A 26,713-nucleotide genomic window follows, 5' to 3' on the forward strand; every position below is an offset into this window, starting at 1 on the left:
CCTTGTAAACATTATGTCTTTCCAGATCCCCATCTGGAATTAACAATGTTTTTGTTTTTTTCCATTCAAAATAAAGTCTGGCTTTTTTCTCCACAGAGTTGATAAGGCCGTTTGTGATCCATGGATTTGTTATATTATTTCGTTTGGTGGTTTTTGGTGAAGCCAATTTGCAAGATATATCTATCTTTTCTTGAAACAGATCCATGAAGGATTCAAAAGAGTCACATCTGTGGTAAAATGTATCTATGTCGTTTTCAATTTCTTCACAGAGCTTATCAAGGTTTGCATTACTATAGTTATAATAAATGGTTGTTTTTTCAGGTGATTTATTCTGTTCTGAACTAGTATCAGAATTCATTACTTGAAGGCAGAAAATGGGCTGGTGATGTGAAGCACTATCCTGAATTACTCCAGATATAGTTGATGAGTGAATGTCATTAGTGTGTATGTTATCAATGCACGTTTTTGAGCAGTGGGGCATTTGGTGTGTGGGAATGGATATTGTGGGCGTGAACCCGTGACTATAAATAACTTCTTCGAATATATCTTCATCTGGGCCTGATAAATTGGTTATGTTAACATTGAAGTCCCCTAATATGTATGCTTTATGTCCTTTCAGTGCAGTAAGAACTTCTTTATACTGTGCATTGAAGTTAGCAAGTGGATTGCTTGGTGAGCGGTATACAACTCCAACTGTTACTGGTTCTGGAGCATTACTTATTGTTACGAATAGGGACTCAAATTGCTCTGTACAAACAGATAACTTTTCAATCACACTAAAGTTAAAGGAGTTGTGAATGTAGAGAGAAACTCCACTTCCTTTACTTTTTACCTGTTGTGTCTTATTAGAAACGAAGCGTTTTTGGTAACATGAAGTATAGTCTTTAATTTGGTACAGCTGACTATTACAGGGATCAATGTTTGTTTCTGCTAAACCTATCACAGAAAATTTGTGGTCTATGCAGGCTAATTCTAAGGCCAATTTGTCAAAGTTAGTACCATTTCCATCAATATTTCGAAAGTAGTGTGAGAATATGCGCTTTGATGTTGTTTGAGGAATCTGCTTTATGAGGTTGTTGAAGTTTTTAGTAGAATATGATTGACAGTTCTCAAGAGTTTTTGAGATTGTACCTATTGAGTCTATATAGTCGTGAGGTTCATTGTCAAGTAGTTCGTTGTTTGAAAAGTGAGGTGCTTGATAGAATGGATTATAACGAATTATATCATGATTTTGAATACAATTTGAGCAGTAAGTTTTTTCTCTAAAAGTGGCAATGTTTTCCTGTGTTTTACATCTCTTGTGAATGATGCAATCACACTTATTGCAATTTATAAATGGGTGTCCAGCACGAATAGGTTTGCTGCAGCAGATACAGTTCTCACATATATTTGTTCTATTCATGGTTTCGGAGCTCTTTGAACACGTGAATTGAACATCCCAACTTTACTCCTAGCAATATCACTAAATTGGCGCCCATCTATTGGATTGCGCTGTATTTTATCCACTATTAGCCTAGACAACTTAAAGATACCAGTAGACCCAAGATGGATGGCATCACTTTTATCCTTGAAACGACCGAACTGGTCAGCTAGTTTACCATCTTCACCAACAAATTCATTAAAATCTAGAGTTCCCACCCTTGGGTTCATGTCAACATATTGAAATATAAGTTTGTTAAAATATAATGCTTTCTCGTTCAACCAGCCAAACTTAGTGGGTAGTACTGGCGAAACGGTAACCTTGGAGTATGGACATTTACGACATATATCATCAAGTTTTACCTTGAGATCACTGGCACACTGCTCGATATTTGAGCTCCGTTTCTTAATATCATTTACTCCACAATGAATAAAAATATTTCTGTAACCTTCACACAAACTTGGGTTAATCATATCAATAGTAAAACATTCTACCCTTTTCCCTGGCATTCTATGACCGAAACGTCCTTTCCCACTACCGAATTTCAAGAATCTGGTGTTGGAGTCTCCTATTATTATTGTTGCATTTTCGTTGTTAGATGTAACATAACGAAATGTAACACTATATCTTTTCTCACGTGTGGTTGGAGATTGATCTATTTGATGTTGCCAAACAGACTGAGATTGCTTACTCATAACATATAGACTTTTTCCAGTAGCTGATACAGTTTTGGTTTCAGATCCTTCGACTTTACTGAATAGAACATCACAGGTACTGCCTAGTGATATAGTGAAGATGTTACTATCAAACATTAGTGAGGCTTCGTTGTCCGAATGCTTCGGCAGCTCTGATTTCTCGTCAAGGTAGCGATTCACTAAACACTGATTAATGACACTTTCAGGGAATTTGGCCTGGATGAGCGAAACAAGTTCAGTTAGGGGTTCAGGGATGTTTTTGGATATAGGTTTTGCAGCTTTGGCTCCTGGATAGTTGTATGCATCCCCAAAGCTTATGACACCATGTCCTCTTTCTGAGTTTGCATCAAACTGTTCACTGAATGTGTCAAGGTATTCAGTGAGTTTATCCGAAAGTTCTTGGGCAACAAAATCTGGTGTGAATGACTCAATGTGACCAATGGAGGTGTCTATAGGATTTTGCACTGTATGTAAGTCAATCTTAGGATCTGGTTTTTCGATATTGATATTAGGAAGGCCTATTGGGAAAGAAGGAAATGCAGTGTTACGTGGTACATCTGGAGTTGACATATCTGATGGTTTCATGTACTGATCAATGGAGAGAGTCAGGGTGTTAAGCTGGCCACTGATTGATTTGAGAGTGTCATTGTGCACCTTATCTCTCTTAAGAATGCTATTTTGAATAGCCTGAAGGGATTCATGGAGGGTAGCATTTCCAGAAATGGAGTCAGCAGCTACGGAAGAAGCAACTGCTACTTCATCGATGGGGTTGTCACCGATAGACAACCTTTTACCCCCTATTACTGCACATACTTTCTCTGACAGAGAAAGTAGGGACAGAAGGCCGTCTGCCAGGGTATATTTGTTAAGTGTTGAACAGTTTTTGATGATTGTAGGGGTCAACGTTGCAAATTGGTCTACTTCTACTTTCAAAGTACTACAAAAGTTCAGTTTGATATTGTCTACTTCAGATCGTAAGTTTTTTGAATGGGCCAAAAGAATTGTATCAAAAGGTGTTGAAGCATTGGTACAAAATGAAACAAAACTGCTTACGTCTGCTTCACAGTCCTCAGGGGTTCTGTTCTCTGCAACAGCTTCTGAGGATTCAGGTGCAGCAGGGGCTGATGTCTGATTGTCTTTAATCTGGGACCCCAAATCATGCCTTTCATTGTCATTTCCTTTGTTATCTTCCTGAAAGACATAATTTGAGGTACCCAGCCCCACTGGCTGTTGATCGGTTTGACCGGATTCCACCATTCTCAAAGTGAGATGGGGTTGAGCAAGTTCAAGATAGAGACTGCTCAGCGGTTTCGGGTCCTCAAATTATTTGTTATATAGTAGTGTTGAAAGTTTGTAGCGCGAAGTTTGTAGTTCGATGCACTACTTGGCCGCGCCGCGCATCCATCAATTTTTTTAATTAATTTGAAAATTAAACTAATTATTATATGTGTTGTAGCGCGATGCACCACTGGGTCGCGCGCGCATCCAATAATGCTTCTCACAACCCGATCTTATGCAGATCGGCGAGATACGAAGGATTGACATCGTGAATCAATTATATGCAGCCCAAAGGTACTTGATCAGTTTGGCCTTAAACGTAGAAATCCGCTCTGACTGCCGGATACATGACATACTGGTAGACAATTCCATTTCAGCATAGATCTGTGAAAGAAGCTATTTCAGAAGGCATCCGAGCAGGGCACAATAGTACTCATGTAAGTTGAAGCTTATCCGACCTATCAATTATATGTGCCTAGTGTATCGGGTGCCCTCTGGACGGCATAGGACTATATAAGTAGGGAGCGAAACTGGAATTATGCGATTCACTATTTTATAGAAGGTCATAAGATCGTTATAAATAAACTTCTGTTTAACAGGGAGAATATTTAATTTCTTTTGCTCTGTAGCAAGTTTATCCTAATTATAACGGGAGCAGGTAAGGGTTCACCATTGTTCCATTAAATGCTTCTCGCAAGATCGGCGAGATGCACCACTTGCCCTCGTCTAGCTGTGTCCAATGTCGACCAAAATTGGACGGTGGCGATTAGATTTAGACTGTTAATTCTGTTTTTTTAATTGTATCACATTCAAACGACGATTTTGCACCACCCCCCACTACACTGACCTAGCCGGTTTTCTTTTCAATAAATTGTAGACCAATTTACTGAAAAAAATTGTATTTTTTAAAAAAATTGTATTTTTTTTTAAATTGTATTTTACTTACTGACACAGCTAGAGCAATCCATACAATTCTCGCTGTGAACAAACATTATACTGCCTACTATAACAGCCCAGATTTCCACTGAAATTTCAAATGCTGGCTAGTGCATAGTGCTATAGGACCACAAAATTTGAACTTACAAATTCGATAAACTTTTATCTTGGCATATAATATAACATTTCTAAACATATCTGTAAATAATTGGATTTGTGTTTAACTTAAATTATTTCAGGATTAAAGCTATTGAGTAAAAAATTAAGTAATCATCACTTTGTATCCTGGCGTATCCTTGTATATATATATAACTCTAAAACTCTGGTCACAAGAGCAACTGCCTAAACGTGCAGAAGTGAAAACAAATAAATAAAATACTAGCAATCCTTTAAATTCGCAATAAATAAGTTCGTTCAATGTCATTATATAATTCTAAAACCACATATATGTGACCAGTAAATAATTTAATTGGTCTATAGACTACTGTATAAAATTCTCAATATAAACTTTTAAACAATAATAAATTAATTAAAAAACACACAACAACCTTTGGTGTGTAAGAATGATTAAACAGCCTCATTTTGACACAAAATATCTTCATAATATTATAGTATATGCTATAATATTAGAACTGTTAAGTTGAGTTCAGGTAACAGAATTTAACTGTAATAGAACCTCTGCTGTGTTATCCACTGTTGAGATGTAGCCATATCTTCGTCCGGTCTAACATTGACCCCGGCTCATGAAATATATGCTTCGTCCGGTCTAACATTGAACCCGGCTCACTAATCATAGGGATGGTGTAGTTATGGTAGTTGGAATATAATCAACTGTTTAAAGTTTTATCTCTATTCGAAGGAATTCTTCTGCATCCTTTGTTATTTCCAGTGCTAGATCAAAGAACTCACGAAGTCTGCTCCATGATATCAACATTGAGTTCCCACCATAGCCTTGGTTTTTGATGTTGTGGAAAGGGTGTCTTTCAAGAAGCTCACTCATTTTGTTCCTTTTATCTGCTTGTACATCAGGACAGTCGGTAAGCAGGTGAAGTGAATTTTGAGCCCCTCGCCTACAATCACACAGTGGAGAATCAAATTTACTGCTTTTGAAGCGGTGAAGAAATTCATTCATTATGTTGTTCGGATAGAACAAGCTTAGAAACAAGGTTTCAAGTTGCCTTGATGTTTTGGGCGGAAACTTGAGCTTTGTGGCGCTCACTGTAGGTGCCTCTGTATACCCTTCCAGCTGGTACTGGCTGTTTATGGACGATTGCCAAAGCTGTTCACTGTAATGTTTCATCACTGATTTACTGTAGCTGCATCCTTTTATTGATAGACTGGTGAGTTTTTCTAGATCATGGTTATTTATGATTTTTAGATCCTCATTAGTGAAGTGTTCAGGAAGTATCGAAGATTTCCACAATAGAAACTGAAATACATCTTTTACTTTTCCAGTTAGTGCGCTGTAACTGCCTGATTTCATTTGGTCATCAATAAGGTGTTTCAGTGGATCCTCTTTATTCGGGAATATATTCAGTTTAAGGATGTGCTTCACTGAGTTCACTTTGTTTGATATGTTGAGTGGCAACACACCAAGTATCATTTCAGCTGTAGTTAGTCTTACATTGAACACTGCACCCAAAGCTGCTTTTATAGTCCTATACCAAGCGCTTTCAATTTCTTTGATACTTCTATTATTGATCCAGACAGTTCCAGCATAGTGGATCCGTGAATATATGAGAACTTCAATTAGCCTTACAATGACATGTTGTCTGAATCCCCAGTTGCGGTTTGTATACTTGCATATTGTAGCCCACCGGCCAAGTATCTTTCTGTTAATATCCTTTGCGTGCTCGATGTAGGTGAGCTTTCTATCCATTATCAAGCCTAGTACTTTGGTCTTTTCGACGAATTTGATCTCGTTGCTACCAAGACGAAATGACAATGGAAGAAGCGTTTCATCGTTTTCTGCAGTTCCGAATCCAATTAGTTCAGTTTTTCCGGGATCACAGTTTATTATCATTCTCCATGTTATACTCCATTTATAGATGGCATAACATGTCATCTGTAGATTGAGAAGACACTGGTGTGTTGTTTCACCTCTGACCCTTAATGTTCCATCATCCGCAAACTTGAAAACCCCTATATCTGGGTTGAGGGTGAGATCCTGTGCAAGGTCATGCAAAAAGAATTTGAATAGAATTGGAGACAATGCTGAACCTTGTGGTAGTCCAAATTCTCTACATGCTCTAATGAAGCCAGTATAGTTGTTGAATACAAGATGAACTTTTCTGTTGAAGAGGAAGCTGTTTATAAGTCTCCACATACTTCCGGATACTCCAAAGTCGGACAACTTTTTCATGAGACCTTTTTTCCAAACACTATCAAAAGCTTTTTCAAAATCTATAAAGATTTTCATTAGATTCAAGACATTCCTTATAGATTCTGTTGACATCTTCATAGAACTTTGCATCAAAATCTGTTCCTTTTTCCAGCAAATGTTTACCTGCAAAGAAGCTATCAAATAGTATTTCTTCAATGTCTTTAGAATCTGTGATAAGATCACCACTTGCTTCCTTGAAGGGCTCTACCTTGTTGTCACGTTTTTTAGAAAACATCCGATTGAATTCTTTCCAAAACTTTGTACATTGGGAGGCATTGAGATTGTTAGTCTTCGTTAAAATGAACTTTTGACACTCTTTTTTCCTAGTTTCATCAAACAAACCTTTGGCATGATCTAGGGCAGCTTTGTTCGACAAGGTGTTACGTTTCATATATAATCTCTTTGCGTCTCTAAGTGCTTTAGACATTTGAGTAAGTCTATCTGTCCAGTAAGGTTTGCTATGTGGGGTGGATTTCTTGTGTGTTGCAAACTTAGATGTTGCTGCATGGATTGTTGAGTTGATGGTGTCCCATTGAGATGTAGCATCACTGTCAAAGAAGTCTGCTTTCTTTGCTATTAGATCATCCTCAATATAATCTGACCATTTTGCCCAGTCGATTGAGCTTAAGTCGATTTTCATCTTAGGGGGTGCTGGTGAGTTTTCAACACATGCTGTTTTTATTGATGATAAAATAGGCACATGCCCACGTATTGGAGCACCTGAGAATAGTTCTGCATCGATATCTGTTTTCATATCAGTAAATAGATGCTCAGTTGCTGTGGATGTAATCATAAAGTCTATCAAACTATTTCCATTGTCAGATAGGAATGTTGGTTCTGCACTACTAATAATGGTATAGTCTTGAAACTTCAGTTCAGTTGCAATCTGCTTACCGTAAGAGTTTTCAGTATTATCACCCCACATCTGGTGTCTTGCATTGTAGTCTCCAAAAGCTATAACTCCCTTAGCGTTCAGTTGGGTAGACAACTTCTTTGCACTTTCAAGCATAGCCAGTAAGTCCTTCACAGCATCTTTATAGTTGAGCTTTAGATAAACTGAGCCTACAATGAATCTGAATGCCTTCCCGGTAACAATGCTCCAAGCTGAGTCAATGTTTTTAGATTGTTTTGATATTTCAACTAATGGTGTTATGCAAAGTTTTCGTGTGTTGACATATATCATTGCACCTCTGTTAGCTGATGAATTGCAATCTGTTACATAATTCATGTACTTGAGATCTAGGTTGCGTTCATCAGAAGTGAACGATTCCTGGACAGCTAATATATCTATACTACTGTCATAACAATACTTGTCTAGTGCAAAGCGACTCCTGTCAGACATCCCACAGATGTTTATAGAACATAAATTATAACCAAATTTAGTAGATAGTGTGGATCCATTGTGTTGAAGTGAAGCATTAGAATCCATATTGTGATCTTTGTTTGATTTCATCCAGTTTCTGCTTCATCACTTCACAGGATTTGTCCCCAGTAATATGCCCATCCTTTTTGCAGTGAACACATTTCTTTGACGAGCTTTCACATACATTAGTTTCATGTCCTTTATCACCACACTTTCCACATTGGCTAGTTTCACTGCGGCAGCGTCTTGCTATGTGTCCAAATACTTGGCATCTATTGCATTTTATTACTCTTGGAACCGGTTTAAACTCCTCAACTATGAATCTTTGTTCAATGATCTTAATTCTATTTGACATAACCTCCAAGAGATGATTTCTGGAATTGAATGTCATCTTAATGGTTCCGCCAAAGTTTCCATTTCTTTTGAAGAAGTCTACATCGGATACTTCATATTTATCCATGATCGATTTCTTGATATCCTCCTCTGATGCATCAAGATAAACATGTTTTACAATCCCACTTGTGTGCAAAGAATCAGGTGACACGACCCCTTCATTACCACCAAACAGATCTCTTTTCCAATTATCTGACACCGTTTTAGTTTCCCCTGGATTATCAAGTTCAATCTTGAAGGAACCCCCAGCAGTTACCCTGCAGTTCCTGATAATAACACCTGGGTATTCTTTATTGAATGCCTTTCTTATACCTTTACTTCTCTGATGTCAACAGACATAGGTTTACGTACCAACAAAGTTCTCTTGTTTCTTTCCTCTGTTTCTTCAACCTTAACAGCTTTGTTTTGTGTGGAGAGTTGTTTAACAAGTTGGTCTGCAGCCTTGTTAATATTCAGCTTATTACCAGTAAGAGCAGAAGAGTAGCTTTTTAAATCACTGATTTTGTCGATTTTCGATGTGTGTTCGTCCACTTTGGTTGTTACATTTGTGACTTTTCGTTGGATACGCCTAAGCTGTGTAGCAACATCATTCATGGCATGATTACAATGTGGACAGAATGTTTTGATATAGCTAGGGGAATCTTTGAGTGCATCATAAAGCTTAGCACTTATAGGATGGTCATTGCAACTATTATGAAAAAAGTTTTCACAGCCACTGCAGTGTAATCCAAACCCAGTATCATTGCGGTCGTCTGTAACCTCACCCGCACATACAACACATGGGTATTTTAAGGTATTTTTACCATCTACATGTGGGAAAATACCACTAACTAGCTCATCAGTTGTTTCAAAGTCTATAAAGTTCCCATTTCTGTCAAACTTTCCCAATATTGCCGCATTCTCATAACCTGACAGGTGTCTAGCAAATACAGCACTGCATCGGAGTAGTTCTATTCGTCCATCTGCATCATAGGCACTAGGTGCTTTCAGGTGCAGTTTCTTCAGTATCAGGTTAATCTGAGGGGTAGATAAATCAGTCAAAGGTGTTGAGCTCATAATAGCTCAAAAACGAAGGCTGGAACACGTCTGGAACAGGTTTGTTTCTATCAAAAAATCAAACTTAATCACCAACCGGAAAGGTTCAGAACTTGTGGGTCTGACTCCCTTAATAGATTTGTGAAGAGGGGAAGGAGAAGCAGGACTTCTCGGGTCTGGAGAGGAGAAGCAGGACTTCTCGGGTCTGTGCTATGTCACTTGTCACTTGTCGTCAGTTATCGTTCAACATTACACATACCTCAAATTATTTGTTATATCCTTGTATCACATCAGACGTTTGTTGATGTGAGGAAGCTTATTTCACTAGTGGTTTACTACAATCAATCCACATGAAAACAACAATTTCAACACATAATTGATGATTTAATGCACAATGCCCTTTGAAAGCTCCTGCTAAAACAAACTTTTCGTATCTCTTATATGTTTTAAAACAAATCCTCCTCCACAATGCCCTGTGTAACAGTGGACTCCAATATATATATGTTAGCTGTGGACGTAGCTCCTCAGTTTTTTTAATAAGTGGAATCACCCAACGCAATAAGTTGAACACTGGATGAGATAGCAGAATTGTCTCTGATTTGCGTAAATAAATTCATTAAGAAATAGGGAATATCTAGGGCAAGTTTCTTGTGTGGACTGTTATAATATAAGCATTGACAACCCAACATCTGATGGCAATCAGACAATTTACGATAGATCTTTAGTATTAGTCATGTATATAATTGTAATTATTTAGTATGTAATTTAAATACATATCAATGAATTAGACCCAACACTTAATAGATACGTTAATCGTATATTTATTTTCAATATAGATGACATGAAAATTGAAATTGATGATGCCTGGGCTGAAAACGAACTAGAAAAACAACTGAGATGTTTGACTCCCATTGATGATTTGGAGGAGGCTGAGTATAAGCTAAATCAGTTAAAATCTTACAAAGGAGATGAAAACTTAGTTTCAGGTACTATAAATCATTATACACATAATTGATAATTGTCAAAAAATTGTCTTTTCTCTCAATATTGAATAAATTATTGGAAACATATTAACAGCTTGTTTTATTAGGAATAAGATTCATGATCCATTGTTTTAGACAGCACTTTTTGTTGGACATTAATGTTGCCGCTTGCCTACTAACATTATTTTCAGACACACAAGAGAATTTCGAACTTCCCACAGAGGATTCGCTTCCTGACTCAGCTGAATTATTCTTGTCCCTCATACAGCACGCCAGTCAAGCTGTCGAGCAAGAACTGCAAGAGTGCCAAACTCTTGTTGACAAACAGGTTTTCAATATTGATAGATATTAAGATTACAATTATTGTTTCAATTATGTAGCTGTCGTTATCAATAATTGATATTTTTCCTTCCAATAAAAATTGTGTATTATATTAAGTTCATTGGGCCTGGCTGAATAAATTGCTTACACAGATTTCTGCCTTTTTAAGTTTTTGAGTCATCACTATTATTATCTACTATGTAACAGTAAATAGGAAGTGTAGTGATAGTTGGATAATGAATATCTAGTGATACTTGATGAAGTATTGTAACATAGGTTTTACCTAGATAGAACAGTATACAATCAAAACAGAATCGGATGAAAATGAAGATGAGTGGGAGGAAGAGTTTATACTGAATAACGCTACTGACATAATTGAGCAACCTTTCTCTTCCAATGTATGTGCTATAATTATAATACTTTTCTTTAATTATCATTCATGTCCATAAATCAAGTCAAACTTGAAACCCAAACAGGTCCTGAAATTTAATTGTATAGTTTCTCAAAAATACAATAATAGTAGTATAGTTTTTAATGATATTCTCAGATATCAACGTTTTCAATTGAATTAATTCCACCATTCCTACCAGGAAGATAGCTCAAGTTCAGAGCATAAATATGCCGAACCCAACTTAAAGACTTACCATGACCAACTCAAACTGCAATCTGACCTTCCTATGTATAAGGTCATTTTATTAATATTATATCAGTAATTTAAAAAGTCACGTGATGTGAAAATTATTTCCAACTGACAGAATATTATGATTCGTGCACAGTTTTGTCATCATTGTTAATTAAAAGCCGCTTTCGAGATTCTAATTTCCCATTTTATTTCGTCAATATGTTTAGTATGCTGAAGTTACAGTCTCAAGGCAAGCGGAACTTGATGAACAGAGAAAAGCAGAGCTTGAAGCGGAAGCGGAACGAAAAACAAAAGAGGAAGAAAAAAACAGACGATTAGAGAATGACAGGAAGAGGCTTGAAGCTTTGCAGCAGGTACTAAATCTTGTGAAAATTGAACATAACCTTAATTGAAGTTAACATAATAAGTTATTTTGTATCTAGTAAGTTAATCAATATTATATCATGATATTGGACTGTTGCATTCTTCAGGAGGAGTTAAAAAAGATAGAGAACGAAATGAGGCTAGCGGAGGAGACTTTACAAAAAGAGTTGCAAGAACACGAACTGAAAATAAAACAACTAAATGAGCAGCTTCTTATTGAAAAGAAACTGCATGAGGATGAAGTGAAAAGGTTGGAAGAAGAAAAGCAGAGGAAGAGGAATTTATCTGCCGCCAAGATTCAAGCTCATTTTAGAGGCATGAGGTGGGTAGGTTTTATTACAGTGGACTTTTTTCCAATCCAGACAAGAAGGATTTGAGATGTTGCCATTGAATAGTTACACTTTATCACAATAAGATAAAATTCTGAAATTTACCAATCTGTAGTTAAATTGATATTTTATAAAATTTTATTCGAGTTTTATTTCAAATGATATAGCTACATTCCATAATCCATATACTAAATTTAAGGCTATCATTACAAATTCTTTTCAGGACGAGAAAGGAACACGGAGCAGAGCTTGACAGAAGAATAGCACAGAAAAAAGAAGAACTGATGGAAGAGCAGTTAAAATACTACGAAGAACTGATCAGAAAAGAAAAGGAGGCCGTGGAAGCAGAACTTGAACAGAGGAAAGCGGACGAGGAAAAAAGGAAGAAGGAGGAGCAAAGGACGGAGGAAATTAGAATAAGACACTTGGAGAAAATAAGGAAGAAAGAGGTAGAAGAAACGAAGATGAAGTTGGAATTTGATGAGAAAGAAAGAGCTAGGATAAAGGAAGAGGAAGAGCGATCAAATCTCATGTCAGCACAAGTTTTACATTGGTTAAAGGAAAATGAGACCGACAGCAGTGGGAGCCCACTCGAAAATGTGTCAGTGGTTAAAAAAACAGAAGAGGTTGAAATCGTTCAGACGAAGGCCAAAGACACAAGCTCGTCCAGTGAATGTGCTAGCGAAGCCATTAGCAATATGTTTGTTGGTGAATTTAAAGAAGAGCGGGAAACCCTCAGGAAAGACGCTGATGTCTCTAGTGCTAATAACAATCTAACAAGAGATTCAAATCAAAACTCACCTTCGGATCAGAACAATATGAATAAAATCCAGAAAGTCGATAATTTCAATGCCAATCAGAGCGCTGTGCTCGATAACAAAGTAACGACCACACTTCCAGAGAATGATAATGATAGAAAGAGTAAGTCATCTTTCCTTGGTAACATCGCCACCAAGGCAAAGAATTTCTTTAAATCCTCGTCCAATGAGTTGTCCGCTGATACTAGGAAGGAGATAGGAAATGAAAACTCCGATCAATATGGTAAAGTGATTGTATGTTCTACACGCTCAATCGAGGATGAAAAGATTTTAAAGGAAGAAAAGAAAAGTGTTTCAGCTGAAACGCTTGCAACATCTGCAACAAATGCAACAGGATCTGCTCAAATTAAAGATGGTTCCCCTCGCATTGGAAATGAGACTGTCTTGCCGAATCTACTGATGGGTCAAAATGTTTTGAACCAAGACGAATCTTTGTTAGACTTAAAGTTCTCTTCAGATGCTTCACCTGATCCAGAGTTCCTTCCTCCAAGGCAAACCCAAATTCCACCACCTGAACTAGTCCAAGAACTGCTTCCATCAGACAAACCTACTTCAAAATCAATAGTTCATGAAACCAAGGAATCTGTATCTGGGCTTTTGAGGGGACAAGGATCAGTCAAATCACCCAGTCCACACAATCCCCATTACAAAACAAACCCACTATCTTACAGTATAGACATGTCCCTGACTCCACACCCTCCGGTACCGAGAGTCACTGCCTCGCTTGACCTCAGTAAACCTCGTACTGAGGCCACCATAACTAACCTTACCAAAGCTAGTCCCCAGGCTGCGAAGGCTGAGTACCGTCGCAAGCGCAAGCTACGTGATGATGTAACACTCGCTAGACAAATATCCGATGTTTCCCGGAGTACAACTCCTTTACAAAACAAAACAAACCGAGTAACACAAATAAACTGGGATTTCTTTGTCAACGAATTTAAAGACAAATACAGAGAGTGGAGAGAAATGAGTTTGGCATGGAACGAGCACCCACACCCACCATCCACCGCAAGTTCCAACAGACACACTTCCACCACGCACCCCCAAATAGAGCCTAGGATCGTGGAAAACAGGTGCTTGGTTGAGAACTACGCGCGCACTGCGCTCATAAACCCAGCGTGTACTGAGGTTTACATGAGGAACTGTAATAACTGTGAGGTTACTATGGATCAGGGATGTGGGATTGTAAAGCTGCTGTCTTTACAACACTGTGATGGGTGTCTCCTCAATATTGTTAACAGTCAGATAAGGTAAATTAAATCTTTTGAAAGTTTTATGTTGGGTTCAAATTTCGTTATACCAAAAACTTCACTTAAATTGCTATAAGTTTCGCATTTTATAACCTAGAACCTCAGTTTTGGTTTATAACCCCTGATGTGACATGGCGGTAACCATAGTCCTACCTAACCACAGTGTTTTATATTATTATATCATTCATTTTATATTTTAGTTTTTATAATTTATTCCATATTATTCATTCATATTTAATTTTTAATTTCAGGTGTTTAGATGTAACCGAGAGTGGGTTATCTCAGCTAGGCAAGGTTCCGGGAGGGTTAGCTATGTTGGACCTCAGCAGGAACTCCATATCAAGACTCAGCCCTGTTTCCTGTTCTAATCTTGTAAACGTGAGTACAGGGGGCTAACATGCTGTTTATAATATGTTTAACGTATAGTGTGCTATTAGACCCTGGAAGGATCTTAAACTTATAATACAATTTTAACAATTTCAACCTCAAAGAATCTAGATTTAGAAAGTTGAGAATATGGCCTCGTACACTCGAAGTTTATCTGGCAAGGTTGCTCATGACAACGGGCTGGTTTGTTCTCTTTGTTGCCACCACTTTGTAAAGAAGGATTGTCGGGAGAATCAGGAAAATAGCTGATAACACAGTTATCAGAGTTAGAAAATAATTAAATGTTAATTAATTTGTCATTATATTAGCATATACTATTTGTTTATAAATTATAGGAGTTTGGATTATGATTGCAGATTAATTTGGGACTCGTCATAGTCTGACCAAATTATCAAGTATTCAGTATTCGGCAGTATTCGGTAACCGATTACCGTAATCAACCGAATATTCAATCGACCGAATCTCTAGCTATTCGGTCAAACCGAATATCGAAAACCGCTCTCTTTCTCTATTTCTCTTTTAGCTTGAGACAGAACACATAACACATAACACATAACATATAACACTTAACACACAACACATAACACATAACACATAAAACATAACACATAACACATAACGCGCACTGCACACATTAATTTTAATCACGCAACTGACACTCTACTGATCTCATTCGGGCTCAAACATTCTACTGATTATAAATACCTACTGATTATAAATACCTCCACAGTTCAGTTATTTAATTTACTTCCTGGGTTTAGTTATTTTGTTTACTGGTGAGTTTGAGTTAACAGCGTTGATCTTTACAACTATTATATAACATAATATATAATGCGGATAATTACTTATGTTATTATGCTGATTCCTTATGTAATTATGCAGAATTTCCGCTTGCCTAACGGAATAAGATATGTGTACTGAACACTTCAAATACACTCTCTATATTGTACCCTACAAATCGTACATTCTTTACATTGCACAACTGGTACATGACCGCTACCTAATTAATTAGTGTACTGTTTGGTGTTTACTTGTTACTATTAGACAGGTGTAGTACTAGTTATACCCTCAATATACCTGCCCAGTCTGCAGTCTGTAGTATTCTCAGAGGTTGCTCTGTGCTGCTCTGTGTTGCTCTGTGTTGCTCTGTGTTGCTATGTGTTGCTCTGTGTTGCTCTGTGTTGCTCTGTGTTGCTCTGTATTGTTCTGTGTTACTCTGTGTTGGTTTCTCTGTTTTGAAGTATCAAGTGTCTGTAATCTGCTGTTTCGTCATATCTCCATTCAGTCACTAAATTACTTTTCACGCAACTTTAATCTGCCTGTTTTACTTATCCTGTATTGAACATGTGCCTTTTCATTCTTATACAGGGATACTTCCTGTTCGCTTGTTGCGTATATTTCGGTTTTAATAATTGATACAACAACTGATACTGATGTACTAAGTGTTGCTCGGGATATGTCTTGGAATTTAGCAGGATCGGGATAATATGACAGTCCATTATAGTCCATCTTCAATAATATACACTGTAATTGAAAGTAAGCGGACCGAGCCACTTAATAACTACCAGTATGGGATGGAGTTAGGATTATGGTTAGGGATAGGGTTATGGTTAGATTAGGGTCTATGCATATGGTTAGGGTTATGGTTAGGTTAGGGTCTATGGTTAGGGTTATGGTTAGATTAGGGTCTATGGTTAGGGTTATGGTTAGGTTAGGTTAGGTTAGGGTCTATGCATATGGTTAGGGTTATGGTTAGGTTAGGGTCTATGGTTAGGGTTATGGTTAGGGTAGGGTCTATGGTTAGGGTAAGCAGTAGTGGTCCCTTAGGGAGTCTGTCCATCCTTCGTAACTGAACACCTGAATGCCTTGCTCTATTGTAATTTGGAATAGATAAGGATTTGCATTTTGTTTCTTATCATATTTACACTGCTACAGCTTCTTATCTTTTTTGAATACCCACACTTTAAATAATCTGCATTGGGTTACCGACTTGCTCAACATTTTCATTTTGCGAAAAGCTTTTCTGCTTTTCTATTGATGTAGTTCTATTACGATTCTATTAAAATTTCGACATTTGCGGCCAGCTTCTTTCGGTTCATGTCCCCCCCCCCCCCCCCCCCCCCCTTACTATTATACCAGAACTAACCTAACAACCCCACATCTAGCTACCTAATGTCGTCCCACCGTCACCGCCCCCCAGACGACAGATACGCTCCCCCCATCTACATTCCAGAGCGACACCTCAACAACCTGCGCCAAGCCTCCAACCTCGCTATAGACATAGGCGGTTCCCTAGCAAAACTAGCTTACTTCTCCAATGTGCCGGGTAGAAGGAGGACAGTCTCCCAGGACGGGGTGGTGGAGGAGGGGATTGTTCTGGACGAGGAGTTTAAGAGGGGCAGACTACACTTCGTGAAGTTTGAGACGAAGCATATCACGAGTCTGACTCATTATATAAAGGATTGTTTGGGGGCTGAGGCTGATGTGGTGGTAGGTCGTACCATCAGGGTGACAGGGGGAGGAGCCTATAAATACACGGAGTTGTTCGAGAAGGTTCTGGGGCTGACTATCACGAAGGAGGATGAGATGGGGTGTTTGGTTAAGGGGGCTAATTTCCTGCTCAATAATATCCCCAATGAGGCGTTCTCCTTTAAAAAGAATGCTAATCCGGAGATAACATTCCAGAAAACAGGGTGCGAGTTCCCGTACCTGCTTGTCAACATTGGCTCTGGAGTCAGCATGTTGAAAGTTCACAGCGATGAGAAGTTCGAGCGAGTAGGGGGGACCGCTATGGGTGGGGGCACATTCTGGGGACTTGGGTCACTTCTGACAAACGCTCAGGGGTTTGACGAGTTGCTAGCCATGGCAGAAAAAGGGGATTCTAGTACTGTAGACCTGCTTGTTAAAGATATTTACGGGGGGTCGTACGAAGCGATGGGTCTGCCTGGTGACTTGGTTGCTAGTAGTTTCGGGAAGGCAGCCCGGTCTAGGATAGCTGGGCCAGCTAGAGACCAGGTACACGATGCTGACATTGCTAAATCTCTACTTCACCTCATCAGCAATGGTATCGGGCAGATCGCCTACCTCCACGCAAATCTCTACAATTGCGAGAGGATTATATTCGGAGGCTTCTTTATCCGGGGCAAAAAGGCAACCATGCACACCATATCATACGCTATAAACTACTGGTCAAAAGGTAAAGTGGAGGCTCTGTTCCTGCGACATGAGGGCTACTTGGGGGCGGTGGGGGCCTACATGAAGGGGGCTGAATCTAAGGACTTTGCTGGTAAAAACTACGGGGAAAACTTTGCTTTCAGTGACAGTTTCGAGGTGAATGATGTGATGAGTAAAGCGATCGAGTTTCTGGAGCTTGACAGGCTCGATTTACCGCTGGTAAAGTTCCCATTGATAGAGGGACTAGACTACCAGGCAGATCTGATAGATTTAGCGCTGGATACTGACGCCAGACACTACTGGTTAGACATCTTCAAGGACGGTCTGGAGAGGTTCTGTAAGGTTATCAGGGACGGTGAGTCAAACAGGAACCATATTGACAAGAGGATTATGCTCTTCAAAAAGAAGTTTCTAGAATGTCTAGCCCTGCTACGGAAGAACCCGTTTGCGTACGGTGTCCTTACAGTCCGTACGTTGTTAGACTGCAGGGAGCAGTTCTTAGCAGAGTTTGATTTCTACGATCCATACCTGAAATTCAAGCAGGAGGAGAACGAAGCAGCTATCCTTGAACTGCCTGCTCGGCTAGAATTTCTACATACGTTACCGTGGGAGGAGAGGCAAGCTGAGTTAATCAGGGGTATTCTAGGTGGTAATATTTTCGACTGGGGCTCTTCCGCTGTTGTCAAGATGAATGAGACCAAGCAGATTGACTTCCAGGGAGCATGTGATCTGGTTCAAGGTAGACCTTGGTTTGTGGACCACTTGGAACATTGGGTGAAGAGGTTGAAACGGGCGCCGGTTCAGAAAATGATGATATTTGTTGACAACAGTGGGGCTGATATCGTGTTGGGGATTATTCCCTTCGTGGAGGAGATGTTGAGGATGGGAAGTGAGGTTGTGTTAGCAGCTAACAGTCGCCCCGCTCTTAATGATGTTACCTCTCACGAGTTGAGGTTATTGATCCGCAAGATTACACCTATGTCCCCTATTTTCGTTGAGGCTCACAAGAACGATAAGTTGAGGGTGATTGAGAATGGGTTAGGGTCACCCTGTCTGGATCTGAGCAGGGTTAGCCAGCACATTGCAGACGAGTGTATGGATTGTGATCTGATAGTGATCGAAGGGATGGGGAGGACAATCCACACCAACTTTAACAGCTGTTTCCAGAGGGAGAGTTTAAAGTTAGCGGTCATTAAGAACAAGTGGTTGTGCGATAAGTTTAGTTGTCCGATGTTTGCTGCTGTGTGTAAATATGAAGTTCCTGATACGCAGTGGGGGGCTGATGATTAAGAGGTTGAGAGTCTCTACTTGAGAGTGTCTACTTGAGAGTCTCTACTCGAGAGTCTTTACTTAAGAGTCTTTACTTAAGAGTCTCGATTTGAGAGTCTCGATTTGAAAGTCTCGATTTGAAAGTCTCTACTTGAGAGTCTCTACTTGAGAGTCTCTACTTGAGAGTCTCAATTTGAGAGTCTCGATTTGAGAGTCTCTGCTTGAGAGTCTCGATTTGAGAGTCTCGACTTGAGAGTCTCGATTTGAGAGTCTCTACTTGAGACTCATTATATTATGGTTGCAGGTTGAAGTTCTTATATGTTTTAATGATTAGCTATGATTGGCTCATGACTGAAAACTGTTGATCGGTGTTTGATATAAATATTTAAATTGTCTGTGTGAGACAGAAAGGGACCCCATTATTATTTATTAAACTAAATTATTAATATTATTATGTTTATGATTATGATTATTTTCTAGAAGTATTTTATGAATATTGGATGAGAAGTTAAAATTCAAATGATTCAAATGATTCAAACGATTTAATAATTTATTGCTCCTCATATGCTCAATACCAATTTTAATAAATGTCTTCTTATTAGTATCTTGTTAAGTATTCTGTGTTTGACTGTCACCTACAAAATATGTACTCTTAAATAATTGGATGATTTTATTCACACTGAAACCATGTGTTTCAATTTTCTACAGCGCATCCTTAGTTCTCACTACTTGAAGAATTCAAAGAGTTCGAAGAATTTCTTTAGAAAATAATACGATGGTTAACAGAACTCTACAACAATCTTCATCAAGACTTACCAATTAGCTAACTTACCAACTAGAATTGAAATTATTGGTTTAACGATATAATATGATAAATGTAATGAAATTAACTGATTAATTAATGATTAATTAATTTCAGTTGACGTTGTCGCACAACTGTCTGGTTTCCACTAGAGGACTACAATATCTCCCTAACCTAGTGTATCTGGACCTCTCCTACAATAACTTATCTAACGTACAGCATCTAGACAAATGTGGTGCGTTATTTTTATATTATAATTATATTACATAGTATTATAATTACATAATATTATTACTAAAATGATATTATTACATATTATTCGAATTTCAGCCTTCCGCGACCCAAAGTTCGCTGTTTTTACTGAAATTTTTACCAGTGACCAATCAGTGAGGTCGGCGAGAGTGACACAAGTCGCCATCAATGTACTGGAAGCAGTATATCCGGAGAAAACTTTGATGCAATGAAAATGTTTAATAATATTGTTATAATGATATTATTACATATTATTATAATGATATTATTACATATCATTATTATTATTCGAACTCGCAGCCTACTACACCCGTTTTAAACTCGTACCTATTAAGTCAGCAAAATAACGTTGTCCTCAAGTTGTAACTCTTACATCTCAGGGTTGTTACAATACCTGGACCTCAAGTTGTAACTCTTACATCTCAGGGTTGTTACAATACCTGAACCTCAAGTTGTAACTCTTACATCTCAGGGTTGTTACAATACCTGGACCTCAAGTTGTAACTCTTACATCTCAGGGTTGTTACAATACCTGGACCTCAAGTTGTAACTCTTACATCTCAGGGTTGTTACAATACCTGGACCTCAAGTTGTAACTCTTACATCTCAGGGTTGTTACAATACCTGAACCTGTCCCACAATCAGCTGGTAAATGTACCGAGTCTCAAGAACAACATTCTCCTCACCTCCCTCGACCTCTCTGCTAACGGTACTGTACCGTTCTAGTGTACCGTTCTAGTGTACCGTTCTAGTGTACCGTTCTACTGTACCTTTCTAGTGTACTGTTCTAGTGTACCGTTCTAGTGTACCGTTCTAGTGTACCGTTCTACTGTACCGTTCTAGTGTACCGTTCTAGTGTACCGTTCTAGTGTACCGTTCTATTGTACCGTTCTAGTGTACCGTTCTAGTGTACCGTTCTAGTGTACCGTTCTAGTGTACCGTTCTAGTGTACCGTTCTAGTGTACCGTTCTACTGTACCGTTCTAGTGTACCGTTCTAGTGTACCGTTCTAGTGTACCGTTATACTGTATCTTTCTACTGTACCGTTCTACTGTACCGTTCTACTGTACCGTTCTACTGTACCGTTCTAGTGTACCGTTCTACTGTACCGTTCTACTGTACCTTTCTAGTGTACCGTTCTAGTGTACCGTTCTAGTGTACCGTTCTAGTGTACCGTTCTAGTGTACCGTTCTAGTGTACCGTTCTAGTTTCTAGTGTACCGTTCTAGTGTACCGTTCTAGTTTCTAGTGTTCTGTTCTATTGTGCCTTTAAACAACTCGTCAACTCTGTTACAGTGTTACTTGACTTTCAAGTACCGGGTTGTGACAACCTCAATTCTGTAACTTTCTTATTTTCAGCTTGAATTCTATAACTTTCTTATTTTCTCTCTCCTTTTCATTTCACTTTCACTTTCACAGTTTTCACTTTCACTTTCACAGGTTTAACTTCGTTAGACGAGCTATCTGAGTCGTGGTTACCGTGTCTTCAGAAACTGAAACTTGTAGCTAACGGACTCTCTAGTTTACCAGTGCTCTACAAGATATGTCCTTTGTTGCGGTGGCTGGATGTATCTAATAACATGCTGTTTGATACCCCGGTGGGTCTCTCACTTTCACTTTCACTTTCGCTTTTACTTTCAGTTTAATTTTAATTTTTGTTCCAGACATTATGTTTAAAAATAGGGATCACCTTTGCAAGGGGGTGAATGAAGTGGTAAAGTAAATATATTATATACACTTGTTTTCCGTCGCAGTCTTGTTAAGTAGTTTCCTGAGATTATGGTGAAAATCAAGAGAATTAAACGAATTAATTCGCGTAAATATCGTATCACAAGAGTGCCGTTTCATGGTACATTTTCAAAAACGACTTATTTATCACGTGACTACCTTTTCACGTGATTATATTTGATCACGTGACTATATTTGATCACCTGACTACCATTTCACGTGACTATATTTAATCACGGGACTACCATTTCACGTGACTATATTTGATCACGTGACTATATTTGATCACGTGACTACCTTTTCACGTGACTATATTTTATCACGTGACTATATTTTATCACGTGACTATATTTGATCACGTGACTATATTTTATCACGTGACTACCATTTCAGGAGTTTACGGGAAGTTTACAGTTCTGCCAGCTGAGAGAGGCAGTGTGTGACGGTACCGAGCTTAGCCAGGATATCGTTAATGGTAATTGTAATTAGTTAATTCATCCGTTAAGTAGTTATTAATTATATTTAATTAATCGGTTAAGTAGTTAAATATTACAATTATTTAATCACTTAATTAGTTAATAGTTAGTGATTATAATTAGTTAATCGTTTAACTAGTTCATATTGTAATTAACTAATTATGTGACTGATTTGGAAAATAGTCTACATATTACATATTATTATGTTCATATTTTTCGTTGCACAAAAAACATAGAAATCTTAATTTTAAATGTCGATATAAGATTTGCAATCACCGTCTTATTCTGGAATCCTCTAATTTATTTTAATAATCATTAACAATCAACAAACAATAATTTACAATTACAATAATTAATTGATATAATTAATAATAATTCCAGATTACGTTGAGTCAATTAAAACCTCACCGGTACCCGAGTCGGTGTTAGTACAATCCTTCTTGAGAATTCAGGAACAATTAGGACTACAATCCCTGGTGGATTCTACTACCATGATATTGGACAAGGTATATTCTCTCGTATATACACTACAAAATATATATTACACTTATTGAGGACGTTACAAAAGGAATATGTTTAATTAGTTAAAATATGTAGTTTCAGGATTCCTCATGTCCGACAATGGCGTTTCTCTTGTCGCTAATATAGCGTCGAATTTAAATCGGTCAGCTATTCTGTGACAATGAAAATAGTTTTTTAAATAATCTGTATATTGTTCATTATAATATGTATAATAAAAAATATCATTCAGATGGCACAAGCTTTAAAGATGGCTTTACAAATAGTTACTAATTACAGTAACTCATTACAGTTACTAATTACAGTTACTAATTGCAGTGCGAGTACGTCACAGAGCGGCAGGAACAAGCCAAGAAGCTCCGACATCACATAGTTAGCAACACGCTGGTTGACATCAGCCCATCTGCTGATACAACTGTTGAAACTAAACGAGAAGAGAAACGAAAAGAGAAACATGAAGAGACACGAGAAGAGAAACGAGAAGAGAAACGAGAAGAGAAACAAGAAGAGAAACATGAAGAGAAACATGAGGAGAAACATGAAGATACACAGAAGAAGATACGGAAAGAGGCAGTGACGGAAGATTTTAACAGTAGTCAAGAAAAGATACAAAAACCTCGGTGTGATAGTGGAACTAAAAAACAGCGTGATATGCCATCTCCAGCTTCCACCATTGTCCCTATGGATACTTTCCACAACGATGATATAAAGTCACGTGATAATATAATGACGTCACGTGATAATATGATGACGTCACGTGATACTTCAATATTAAAGTTACAATCTCTGTTGCGCGGCTTTAAGTCCAGACTCAGATACAGGAACATGGTGGAACAGAGCAGGATGGAGGTGGTAAAGGAGTATGAGGGGATGGTGGTTGCTGCACGTGTCATTCAGAGCGTTTGGCGCGGGTACTGTGTTAGGTTAGTACACGTTATCTTCGTAACTCACTAGCTGAAGTAGCTCTGATACGTCCGATTAAAACCTGTAAGACTGGTCTTCAGCTCGCCATTTTTGAGATTCAAGCAAATCGAGGATGTTCAAAGGGTGACGTATGTTCAGCTCGAAAAAATACCGGTGGATATTATTTCGCAGCTGCAGACCCTTAAATTACTCCTCCAGATCCAGTCTTAACCTTAAATTTGACATCACTCATTAGCTGATGTAGCCCTGATACGTCCAATTAGAACGTCATACAGACATAATATTTCTAATTATAATATAGACTAGAAAGCCCGTGGTCACAGGGAGGAAGGTAATAGTATTCTTTGGTAGTCAGTTTTCATAGCATCAAAAATATCCGTCACAACCGAATATACAGCCCATTAAAATGTAGCTCGCACTGAACACAACGTAATTACTACAAAACCGGTTTAAGGATATTTTAACAAATTGATAACAAATTGTGTGTTTCAGGAACATGTTATGGCAGTGGTTGCCATGGTTACATCGCAGACAAGAAATATTAGTGGTTAAGCACAAGTCTGCTGTTAAGATACAGTCTGTCTACAGGGGGTATTTGTTGAGAAAACGTCTGAATGAGGTAACTTGCTTTTACTCCTTTATAAAATATATCATTCAATTCTCATTGATCATTTTTGCATCCAGATTGATGAAAGCTTGAAAGTTATTATTTTGTTTCCGACAGAGTAATTAATTAATTAAGTGATTACATTTGCCCAGGTTCTCACTCAAGCTGTATACGATCTGTCAGACTGTGAAGATCTAGACGAGATAGGATCTCTAGACTTCGACGAGTCAGAATGTGACAGAGGGTGGGGTCTACCCCCCACACCAGCCCCCTCCTCACTCCAACACCACATTCCTCTCCCTCCATCCCGCTCCTCTTCCCTCGCCTCCACCATACCCCAGCGCAGCATCACGGACATGTCCCAGGGTCCTGTTCCACTGCTTCCACTCAACAAACTCAGGTCACGTGAGACATCACGTGCCAATTCCTTGAGGTCAGTTTCTGATATCAGTGTGTTATCTCTCCCTCCATCTCGGCATGTTACACCTTCTAAACGGCACGTTGCCATGGCAGCTGAGTGGGGTTTTTCCAACCAGGAAACGGCCCAGAAACTGGCACAGAGATCCAAGAAGTTTGGGAAACACATTTCTGAGAAGAGGAAACGTGAGTTGGTGAGAACGAAGATTCTAGAAGGTTCAAAGAGAGTTCCTCTAGTCCAGAGTCCACCTCCTCCCACTGCTGGTAGTGCCATGTCAAGTGATTCTGTTCTTTATCAGTGGGATGATGAGCCACTCCAGCATTCCAAGCATAACTCTCCGCACGGTAAACAAGCTTTGCATACTCAGATCTACAGGAACCCTAAGTTTAGCGAGCCTGCCGGCAATGTTAAACTACCTCCTTTAGCTAAGAAACCAAATAGGCCGAACTTTTCGGCCTTCAGATAATAAGATTACATTTCGCACGTGTTTCCTTATTTTGTAATAACTGAAGGTTAGATTTTTTATCACATAAACGAAGAATTCGTTGTAAATATTTCTGTATAAAGTTATAAATATAAATTATACATCATAATCGTATATGTAATCATTATCCTTATTTTTGTCAGAACTTATTGTTCATGTTTGAACTTTGAAGTCTTTGTCAATTTTGCTCGGAAATTTTCATCGTGGTTTGAGGAATAGAATTACTTATTTCAGTGATAAAGTTATTTTTCAACAAATTCTTGTTTTGTTTCTTGGACATCAATCAGTTTACAGTATTGTTATTAACAAGAGTTTTCATATCAAGAAAAGGGGTATTGAGAAGAAATGTATTTTCCAGTTATTCATAAAAATAGCACTGGCAATATGAAAATCGGTCTCGAATGGTTACTGACTACGTACGCCGCGAGTATCGCTTAGCGTAGAAACTGCAAATTTCGGTGGTTAGTGCGCCCAAAATTGTTTTGGTCGCGCGCGAAAACCCTGCTAAACCAATCATAACAGATAATACCTATTTTGTATTTGTTTTTCTTCAAGACAAGTGAAATACTAATTCTAGATAAAGCTTTGGGGTTTATTAAGCAGCTGAAACCTACACCACGATTGATCCAGCTATTTGATTGTAGTTCCAGTTGCTGAATGACGATGTCAATCCTTAGCAGCTTTTACATCGTTAAAACGGCCGGCCAGTACTGAGTTAACAGGTGATACTCGTAAAACATTTGTTCCAAAGGACCGTCGACGAGTCCAACTTGACGACAACTACAAACTAGGATGTTACTCGTCTAAATTTCTTCGAAGTAGCGCGCGCCGCGCTTTCTTCTTGTAGGTTTACAACCTACCAGGACGCGCGCCGAGTTGGACTCGTCGACGGTCCAATATATGGAACAGAATTTTTACGAGTATCACCCGTTAACGATTCAAGGTACCTTCTGATACACATACATTGGAGTAGTTCTGTAGTTTTTAAAACATATCGATTTGCGATATATTTTGATTTAATAACATGAATAAACCATTTTAAAAAATGATTTGTTATTCCCCCGATTTCATTCATTTCAGTGTAAGTTTTAAGTAGTCCGATAGTAAAAACAAGTACCCCCTTATTGTTGCCCCAAGGTTCAATACCCTCTTTCTTCTGGGAGCAAAAGGTGTCGAAAGTCGAATTATCGGAGAAGTCTATGACGTAAAAGACTGTCAGCTGAAGGTTTTAGATGCTTTAGAAGGGTATACTAATTTTTACAATAATATTGAAATACCGATTAGATAGAACTAGCTACTGACTCTAAAGCGATAAGATGTTCTGCTTATGTGCTGGATCGGTACAAGAATTCTCTGTTGCAATGAAAAATGCTGAAAAGGTATTTTCAAGATTCAAGCAAGCATTATATCAAACCCTGTGTTTTTTCTTGTTTTCTTGAAATTTTTGTTTTCTTGTGGCAGATCC

The 26,713-nt window shown here is 38.3% G+C and overlaps 3 protein-coding genes across 6 annotated transcripts in view; 2 read left to right on the forward strand and 1 right to left on the reverse strand.

Annotated features, from left to right (window-relative positions):
* The window catches only part of LOC134814525 (syntaxin-6-like), a 37,899-nt gene extending 28,118 nt beyond the window's left edge, over positions 1 to 9,781 (reverse strand). For 3 of the 4 annotated variants that reach the window (XM_063822685.1, XM_063822686.1, XM_063822684.1), the window contains exon 1: positions 9,763 to 9,780. The gene's annotated coding sequence lies outside the window, so the exon portion shown is untranslated. Of the gene's footprint in view, positions 1 to 9,762 lie in introns of all 4 variants that reach the window. The other variant, XM_063822683.1, reaches the window with a different exon arrangement.
* Positions 9,782 to 10,343: 562 nt separating this feature from the next.
* On the forward strand, positions 10,344 to 25,569 carry LOC134814526 (leucine-rich repeat and IQ domain-containing protein 1-like). Its single transcript, XM_063822687.1, has 16 exons — positions 10,344 to 10,489; positions 10,678 to 10,814; positions 11,095 to 11,205; positions 11,398 to 11,493; positions 11,657 to 11,803; positions 11,921 to 12,135; positions 12,366 to 14,210; positions 14,462 to 14,588; positions 19,960 to 20,077; positions 20,705 to 20,803; positions 21,533 to 21,690; positions 22,214 to 22,295; positions 22,678 to 22,802; positions 23,134 to 23,738; positions 24,232 to 24,358; positions 24,499 to 25,569. Exons 1-16 carry the CDS (start codon positions 10,345 to 10,347, stop codon positions 25,228 to 25,230), a joined length of 4,869 nt encoding a protein of 1,622 aa, XP_063678757.1. The 5' UTR covers position 10,344; the 3' UTR covers positions 25,231 to 25,569.
* LOC134814527 (4'-phosphopantetheine phosphatase-like) lies at positions 16,767 to 19,459 on the forward strand. The gene has a single exon (XM_063822688.1). It carries the CDS (start codon positions 16,770 to 16,772, stop codon positions 19,059 to 19,061), a length of 2,292 nt encoding a protein of 763 aa, XP_063678758.1. The 5' UTR covers positions 16,767 to 16,769; the 3' UTR covers positions 19,062 to 19,459.
* Positions 25,570 to 26,713: the final 1,144 nt, after the last annotated feature.

This window comes from Bolinopsis microptera, chromosome 4 (assembly GCF_026151205.1).
Source record: "Bolinopsis microptera isolate Bmic1 chromosome 4, MBARI_Bmic_1.0, whole genome shotgun sequence".
Lineage (NCBI taxonomy): Eukaryota > Metazoa > Ctenophora > Tentaculata > Lobata > Bolinopsidae > Bolinopsis > Bolinopsis microptera.

Bases quoted from the DNA above. Each gene is read 5' to 3' on its own strand.
- LOC134814526 (XM_063822687.1), top strand. From the start codon at position 10,345: ATGAAAATTGAAATTGATGATGCCTGGGCTGAAAACGAACTAGAAAAA. The intron at 11,206-11,397 runs GTATGTGCTATA...CATTCCTACCAG, and splicing joins AGCAACCTTTCTCTTCCAAT to GAAGATAGCTCAAGTTCAGA. The intron at 14,211-14,461 runs GTAAATTAAATC...TTTTAATTTCAG, and splicing joins ATTGTTAACAGTCAGATAAG to GTGTTTAGATGTAACCGAGA.
- LOC134814527 (XM_063822688.1), top strand. From the start codon at position 16,770: ATGTCGTCCCACCGTCACCGCCCCCCAGACGACAGATACGCTCCCCCC.